The 9,029-nt window shown below is 42.3% G+C and overlaps 1 protein-coding gene across 2 annotated transcripts in view; it reads right to left on the bottom strand.

Moving 5' to 3' along the window:
* Positions 1–701: 701 nt before the first annotated feature.
* Pax3 (paired box 3) overlaps positions 702–9,029 on the bottom strand; it is a 93,384-nt gene continuing 85,056 nt past the window's right edge. For both annotated transcript variants that reach the window (XM_057762401.1, XM_057762402.1), the window contains exons 8-9: positions 1,226–1,472; positions 702–736 (exon numbers count right to left, since the gene is read on the bottom strand). In XM_057762401.1, the coding sequence (XP_057618384.1) occupies positions 702–736; positions 1,226–1,472 (282 nt within the window). The remainder of the gene's footprint in view (positions 737–1,225; positions 1,473–9,029) is intronic.

Here is a 9,029-nt window from a genome sequence, read left to right as displayed (position 1 = left end):
TCATTATCCTACATCCTTTTATGAGACATATCTGGGACACTGATTGACAACTAGATTACAAATGAGGGAATGGCAACAATTTATCGGGGAGATCCTTCACCTCTAGTCTAGCTTCTTATGAAACAGCGGTGTTGATTTTCCTATCAGTTTCCAGTGTGTCGAAGTCAAGGATTTCCCCATTCCCGATTCCTTACATAAGCAGTATGAGTGTCATAAACCTGGTCAGCCTTGGTCATCAAACCTGTTCCATTTCAAGAATTCAGCTATGATATATAAGAACATTCTGCTTACTCAGACCAGTTCACATAACTCTCTCTGTCACACACACACACACACACACACACACACACACACACACACGGAATGTTTTAGCTTCTTGATCAACCACAAAAGGTTGGGGACATTTAGCCATGTAGCCAGTCACTGGCTTAAAACACATTTCCTAGCTGTGGTTCTTCCTCATCTCTACTGCCATGTTTCCACTGTGTTCAAAGAATCTGAAACCGACTACTGGAGAAAGAAAATCAATCACTCTCTTTTGTCTCCACCTCCCCCAAAGGCTGATTTTTTTTTTATTTTATTTATTTTTGTTTGTTTTTTTTTGTGGGTTTTTTTTTTTTTTTTTTTTCTGAGAAGATTCTTCAGGTCTAGTCTGTGGAGGCCGGAAACAGGGCCTGCTTTGCTCCAAGTGGACAGCTCACTTACGCAATATCTGGCTTGAGATAATGAAAGGCACCTGTAAGGAAACACACGCAGCTTTTTAGGTCACGCTGGGACAATTCACAGTTAGGGGCAAGATCAGCTACAGGCTGACAATGTCATATTTAATACCACGGTATCAAAGGCTGGAGACTAATATTTTTATTCCTGAGACAAGTTTGACACAACTCTGTGTCCTGGGCTTATCCCCACATGATCCTGGCGCTGACCTCATTAAGAACATGTGTTTCTAATGCCAGAGCTTATTTCATTTTGGTCAACCTCTGTGTTTTGCCTACTGACAATCCGGCTTTATGTCCCAGCAATTAATAACTGCAAGATGTTATTGACATCAGTTAAGAAAATAATTACACAAGGGAGCTATGCTGGAGCAATCAGCCGGCTTTGCCACCAAACTGATACTGGGATGAAAGACTTAATCATGTGTCCAGTTCCCCTTTCTCAGACAAGAGGTGATCTGTCTCCCTTCCAGGAGGAATTACCCCCTAGAACGTCCAAGGCTTACTTTGTCCATACTGCCCATACTGGTAGCCTGTGACAGGGTCCATACTGTAGCCTGTGGTGCTATAGGTTGGGGGGCAGTAGGGCTGAGATGTGGGCAGACTGTCCACATTCTTCATATGTTCCAGTCTCTGACTGCAGCTGGCTGACACCGTGGTCGTAGGTTCCAGGCCCCCAGTGAGAGGGGAGAGAGCATAGTCCGTCTGAGGCTGGTGCGGTACCCCGCCGTGGTTGGTCAGAAGTCCCATTACCTGCAATAACAGGCAGATTGGAAGAAGTTAAAGTGTGGGCAGAAACAGATGGCGGCCCAGACCCATCGAAAGATCTTGAGAGGCCAACTTTTATGCCTTCAGAAATCTGTTGAGGAACGGTTCTGAGGACTTTGACCTCGATTCAAAGTGGCAGCCACATGACCTCACCCAATGATAACATCTGAATGCAGTTTTAGAAAAAGGAAGGGGAGGGAGAAGGACAAGAAGGAAGGAGTGGAGGAAGACAGAGAAAAAGAGATTACACCATGTCCGTCCACTGTGATAACATCAGACTGGAATTTCAAAGAAAAGTAAAGACGCGAACGACAGAGAGACAGAGACATTAGATCAGTCTATACAGAAAAACTCCTAATATTGTACATCTGGACACCCAAGAGATTGTGTGTGTGTGTGTGTGTGCATTTCTGTATGTATGTGCGCATGTGTGTTTCTGGGGATTGGACTCAGGGACTTATACATGATAAGCAAGTACTCTGTCACGCAGTTTTAATCCCAGCCAGGCAATTAAAAAGTCACTGCACATATGTTTGTGTGTGTGCATGCACATTTGTGTGCTATATATGTATTAATAGGTGTGTTTGTGTATGTGTACATGTATATGTGTGTGCACATATGTGCATATGTGTTCATGTGTTTTATATATACATATCTGTGTGCATATAGCTATATATTTATGTTCATGTGTATATGTGTGTGCATATAGGTGTGCATCTATATATGTATATGTGTACATGTGTGTGCACATGTGTGTGTTCATGTGTATATTGTACGTGTACGTATATATAATATCTGTGTGTGTGTATGTGAATTAGAAATTGGGGCTGAAAATGCACCTCTATGGCAAAGTGCTTGCCTGACATGAAGAATCCCTGAGTTTGAACATCCCTCACACACACACACCCACGCTGGAGTCAAGTTATTGTGTATGTATCCTGAGACCTCAATGTCTCTCTTTTTTTTTTTTACCATGTTGCCTCTCCAAACAGCTTCTTTGGTCCATGGGTGAGCAACTAGAAGTCACTCCCCCGCCGCAGCACTCCCTTGTGCTTCCCTCATCACATCCACGCTGCAGTCTCACTTTTCCACGTTGATTTGTGAGAAAAGTCAAACGAGAGCTATGACGCTTGCTGCGTTCCTGCCCAGCACTACCTGGAAGCAGGGGCATCAAACAAAAGGTCAAGGATTCTTCAGGCAGGCACGGTGGCTAAGCACCACGGTCCAAGCTCTCAGAAGTGGAGGCAGGAGGATTGTCCTGAGTTGGAGACTGACTTATTCTGTAACGTGAGACTTTGTCTCAAAAAGCCCAAGCAGATCCGAAGATTCTCCTAGCACTTACGTCTAATATCTGGTCATTTCTTCCTTCACAGAGCCACAGTTTACAGATTAAGTGTCGTGTTTTTGTTTTTGTTTGTTTTTAAAGACACACGGTCGGGGGGGGGGGTGTTAGGACTATAAATGACTCCAGAGAACGACACCTTAAGAAGCAGTGATAATCACAGAACAGAAACAATCAGATCATACCCAGGAAGTTTTTCCCAAACTCATACGCACTTTACCCTCCCAACCCTTTCATCATGAAATGGCAGTGGGCAATTAGTTCAAAACTAGAAAACATCCACATAAGAGAGAAAGCGACTTTTCTCAAAAAGCAACTGCAGAAGAAATCTACTAGTGGGTGAAGAATCCTCCCCCCACAATTCAGTCCTAAGAATGATTAGAAATGAGGCCCAGCGTAGCTGCACAACGGTCTCTCAAGGTCTTGCCGAAATAAAAACCAACCCAGACCACAGTCCTCTGTGCTAAGCAGAAAGTTAGGTTCATAGGCAGGCAATGTGGGCAACAGACTCCTGGGTCTGAGGCCTGTATCGCAGTGATGTAGGAAGGCAGTCACACACCCCACAGAGCCTTCATACTCCAATTAGAAGACAAGGTCCCAGAACTTCCTTTGGGGAGAGTTTGCATAAGCTTAGAAGTAAACAAAATCTTGGTAAAGTTTTAAACTGACCCATCTTCAGGAAGCCTTTCTCCATCCGAAAGGTCACTCTCCTCCCTTTTAATTACTGATAGGAACTCGTAGAAGGCAGGCAAGAGCAGGCAAAGCAGCACAGTAAGCTATATAGGGAGTGTGCTAATAAAATCGAATCGAAAGTTTAATCATCAGGTAGCCAAGCATAGTTTTCTTGGAAATTGCAAGCAAGTGACCTTAACAAAGTGAAGAGCCAGTCAATAGGTTAACAGCTACAGGAAGACAATCGCTAAAACACGGCTTCTAGTGGGATCCTGCCCAACACTGTTGCTAAGTTCATTTCATTTAAAATTTTCAAATGTAACTAAAAATGCCTTACACCTTCAGGACTCTCCCTCCTCTTCTTCCCCCTCCTCTTCCTCCTTGTCCCCCTCTTCCTCCTCCCCTTCCCTCTCCTTCCTTTGAGCTTGTATAGATAATTGTACTGAGTGTGCCTGGAAAATTTATCTCCTTTCATTGACACACTAATTTACAAAATACTTTATTTCAATCCAAATTAGGAGTGTCTATCACAAATGCTGCAAAAAGTTGCTGCATGAACAGGCCCATAAGCTGAACCTTTGGCTAATGTCTGGTTCCCATTGTTTAAGACTCTGAGTAGGCAAGCCTTTAATCCAAACATGTGGGAGACAGAGGCAGGTAGAGGCTCGGGACCAGCCTGGTCTACATAGTGAATTTCAGGACAGCCAGGCTATATATGGAGATCCTGTCTCAAACAAATAAACAACAAACAAAAGAAAAAAAAAACCCATTTTGTTTCCTCCTCCTTTTGGAAAAAGTTACTACTGTTTCCTTCAAAGATTCGCCTGCTCCTGCCTCCTGAGTGTTAGGATTAAAGGCATGAGCCACCACCACCCGATTGTCTCAATAATTCATATTGAAAAAATGCGAATATGCCATTTTAATCACCTGTCATTTAAAAATTAAAAAAGAAATCTGTGAGAGAACTGCATATATCACTAGAAACGGCTTTACTTTCCCTTGACATAATTCAAAAACCTCAAATCTCTGTGGAAGGCTCCCATTACACTTTTAAGTATGTTTCTTTAAAAGCTATTTTATGCTTCGTGTGGTTCAAAGGAAACTGTAGAAGCATCTCATGAACAAGAAGTTAGTAAATAAGCCTCCTAGCCCTCCCCCATATGGTCTTGGAATGCCATGCACTCACCCTCGTCTCTCCCATGCTTTCCCTATAGCAATCGGCTGTTCGAAGCCTGAAATAAAACCTTCATTTGTTGTAAAATGAATCCCTGGACTCCTCCTTTATACCATTAATAATCTATGTCTACTACCATACTAGCTTTTTTAAAAAAAAATTGGGGGAGCACAATTGCTTTGTTTTCAAAAGTAATTTCAAAGAAAAGGATTTCAAAGTGACTCTACTCTGCCTCCCAGATGCTGACCACATTTTTAGGAATGGCAGGTAACCGAGGGAGATTAACAAGGAGGAAGAGGGGTTTTCTTAAATAAAGGTTCTCTCCTATTGGGAAAAGATGAGGGTCTCTTTGTCTGTTTGGGAAATCTATATATACAAATGCGTGTGTGTGTGTGTACGTGTGTACGTGTGTGTGTGCACATGTGCACGCAAGAACATGCATAGGTATGGTGTGTGGGGTGGTGGGAGTACGCCACATGGCTACGGAGACTAGAGGACAACTTGCAGGAGGCAGTTATCTCCTTACACCATGTCCGTCCTGGGGGTGGGACTCAGTCTCGGTGGCAAGCGCCTTTATGCACTGAGCCATCCCACGGGCCCACGCCTCTTTTATTTTTAAGTCCAGTTACATAAAAGGCTTAATCAAGGTATCTGAGCCGGGCGGTGGTGGCGCACGCCTTTAATCCCAGCACTCGGGAGGCAGAGGCAGGCGGATCTCTGTGAGTTCGAGGCCAGCCTGGTCTACAAAGGGAGTTCCAGGACAGGTTCCAAAGCCACAGAGAAACCCTGTCTCGAAAAACAAAAAACAAAAAGCAAAAAAAAAAAAAAAACAACAACAACAAAAAAATCAAAGTATCTGAATAAAATACTCCATGAAGCGCATTTCTGAATGCCCCTGCGGTGTTGCCTGAACTCTCCCTCCGCCCTGTGTTACAGGGTGGCCTTTACAAACAGACCCCAAACCTTGCAGCTCTGCGCTCACACTTCCTCCTCCCACTCTCCCATCGCTTATTAGTGACATTTTCTGAAGATCCCTTTCAGCTCAGTCTCAAGTTGCAGGATTCTGAGTGGGTTGTTTACATCTTGATTGGGAGATTACATGGTTCAGGAGAGACCAACTCTTAGCAACTGCTTCATGCCACATTTCTCTTGAATTAATTTCCCTATTGTAAGATTAAATATAAAAGATAAAAAAAAAAAAAAAACTATGGGCCAAATTAAGGTTTACATTTAAAACGATGTGTCTGGAAAATATTTGCCTTGGCACAAACATCATGGCTTTGCTCTAAGCTTATCAGAAATCAAAATGACTAAGCAAATTAGGGGTGAGCACAGGCACTTCTTTTTGCCTTAGGAGGAATCCATGTTCCTGTCTTCACTCTCCTTCTTGCTCTCGAGTAGTCAGATGTTCCTTTGATTTAGCATTTAACAACACACATCTAGTTAATTTTAAGAAAGCTTCGGTGACGTAGTTGTGCGTGATACACAGTGTTGTTCAATTGTTGGATTTGTTAATCCTTCTACCCTTCCCTCCCAAAGCCTATTGACGACAAATTTTTTTAGATATGATTTATTTCCAAAATCAAACCAAAAGGAAAAAAAATCAACTGTCTATTAAATACCAACGCAGGTATCCCGGGAGTCCATTAACGGCTGAATCTTAACAAGTGTACCTCTGAGGCTGAAAAACCTCAATTTTAAAGGAAGCACTGCTTCTCTGAAAACATCTTCAGATTCAAATGCCTTGGGAATTATTCTGCAATTGATTAGCATCGAAATAATTAGATTTAGGTCCTGTCTGTTTGAAAAGCTGTAAGAAAAAGGGAAGTTGCCTACAGGCAGGAGTTTCCCTTGGGGTCTGTGTGGTGACCTTCTCACCCATCACGAGTGTTAGGCAAAGGACCAGGTACACTTTTACATAACCAGAGAGAGAAATATGCAACCTGCCTAGCTAAGGAAGTCCCATTTTTTTTTTTTTAATTTTAGCTCACATGTTCCAAGTAGCAATGCTTAATGTTGGGTGAAAAGGAGAAGGAGTGCCAGACACGTGGGTCTCTCGTGCTACGCACACTTCCAAGTTACATTTGCAAAGTGCACAGTGAAAAGTAGCCTGACTAAACTCTAACTTCTGTCCCAAGACCGAGCACAGAGATGAAATCCAGTTTCTAAAGTCTTTCCAGTGTCTGTTTCTCAGTAGCGCTAAGTGATTAAGTTGACAGCCATGCATTTTTTAGTGATTTTACCATTATTATTATTATTATTATTATCTTTGTTTTGTCGTTTTGATTTTGAAGAGCGAGGAATCAAACCTAGAGCCTCATATATGTTAGGCAAGCACTCAACCACTGAGCTACATCCTCAGTCAAGCAAATTTTTCTAAGGACTAATGAATGAAATATAAATCAAGCCAAATAGTCTAGAAATGCCAGAGGTGTGTACACACATATGTCCATGTGTGTGATTCTAGTTTACTTCTAATCAATGATGAATTGTTCTGTCATATCTACCTATCATCAAAAAAAATGAGCAAATCAATCCATTAAGAAGTTCTGTCTACCCAGATGAAAAAGTCTGCTTGTTAAACACAACAGATCCCAGGCTATGTTGGACTCACCATGGATATAATAAAATTCTCATATGTTTTAATTCATTTACGCATGCCTGCATTTAATATGCTTTGGGACCATGTCTATAATTAATATGATTTATGAGAAAGGAACACTTCGATATTGGGGGATAAGACACACATATTCTTTTTTGTCTATGAATGAAAAATATAACAAAATACCTCAAGAAAAAAATTGTTGGCCCATAGCGTATTACGGGGAACTGAGAGTCCTGAGTAAACTTGGGAAGTTAATGATATCCTCTTATCTGACCCTGACACATTCACAGCATGTAATTTACAGAAGCTCTGTCCAGGGAATCTTGACAAATGTTCCTGAGGATGTCAGGGCAATGTTCCATTCTAATGCAAAACAGATGTGGGTCAGGCAACCTCATTCATCACCTAACACTGAAGCGCAAACTCTTTCCCCACGGAATGGCATTACCTGCTGTTGGCTCTTCTTATTTCAGGAACTTTCTCACAATCACAGTAGCCCTCTAAAGAGTGTGCCCTCAATCCCGTGACCACTTCAGCAACCTGTCTGAGAACATGACTGTGGAAAATGAAACATACACCAGCTTTGGTCCGTGACTGCTTCAGGATATGTTTGCTAAACGCTAATTGACCCTTTGGGACTTAGGAGTCTAACTATAGAAAGGAAAGTCTCTATGCTTGGGCATCCTTCAGCGCTTTAAGGAGATGGTATTTTGAAATTTCTCTCTAATTTTCTATAACTAAACGTGCATTTAAGGAAATGCAGAGCAGATCCACCCTGATAAGCATCTACCCAAGCAAACTTCACTTTACCGAGCTCTAAGTGCATACGTAGCTCAATCTGAGACTCACAAATAGCTTCCAATAAACTGGAAACCCACACGGCCTCCTTGCAATGAGTTCAACTCCGGCTTCCTGAAGAAAGGAAGTGGGATATGGTCATTCCCTTCTCCCTATACCCAGAGTTCAGATCAGATGGAAGATGGTTTGAAATTTAGTTTCTTTAATTGTGGGGCTCTGTTAAGATCAGGGAATTACACCCAGACCACAGCCAAGTGACTAGCAAGGACCTCTTTCTTCCTTTGTCTCTTTATCTGCCCTAACTAAACGTTAGCAGACAGTTTTTAGCCTTCTCTTTAAAATTAGCCATCCTCCCACACACCCCCAAGTTCTTAGAGGACCGAGACCATGTGGAGGCAGAGGACAGAGGACACATCTGACATTAACTAAAATCATTTATTCACCTGTGCAAAAGCCAACCATTTTAAAGATAAAGGGACCATGAGTTGGTCTCCACCTGTGTTATCAATCACCCATTACTTCCTAGGAAATGTTCCATTAACCCTTGATAGTTTGCTCTTCAACAAGTTATAAATATAGCCATGTACCATTCACAGAGGTGAAAATAAGAAGTCCTGCCGGAGAGTTAGGGGAGAGTTGACTCTGAGGGTTGGGAGGGTGGTCCACAGAGGCACACAGACTGGGGATCAGTTCCACAGGGGCCAGCCAAGCATGAATCTCAGAGCAGATTATACTAGGCTAACTAGAACTTTCTAAGTGCACGATGTTTCAATGACACATGAGCACTAAGGACTGGCCATATTGTGTCTCATGACCAAAAAAAAAAAAAAAAAAATCCCTTCAGCCTAGAAATACTGACATGCGATTCCACATAGCACACTGTATATGAATGTGCATATGAACGCACATAGGTATGTGGGTACATGTGTACTGTCATACATGTAGGGATCA

Source organism: Chionomys nivalis, chromosome 2, assembly GCF_950005125.1.
Source record: "Chionomys nivalis chromosome 2, mChiNiv1.1, whole genome shotgun sequence".
Classification (NCBI taxonomy): Eukaryota; Metazoa; Chordata; class Mammalia; order Rodentia; family Cricetidae; genus Chionomys; species Chionomys nivalis.
This window is presented reverse-complemented; position numbering and strand designations above follow the sequence as displayed.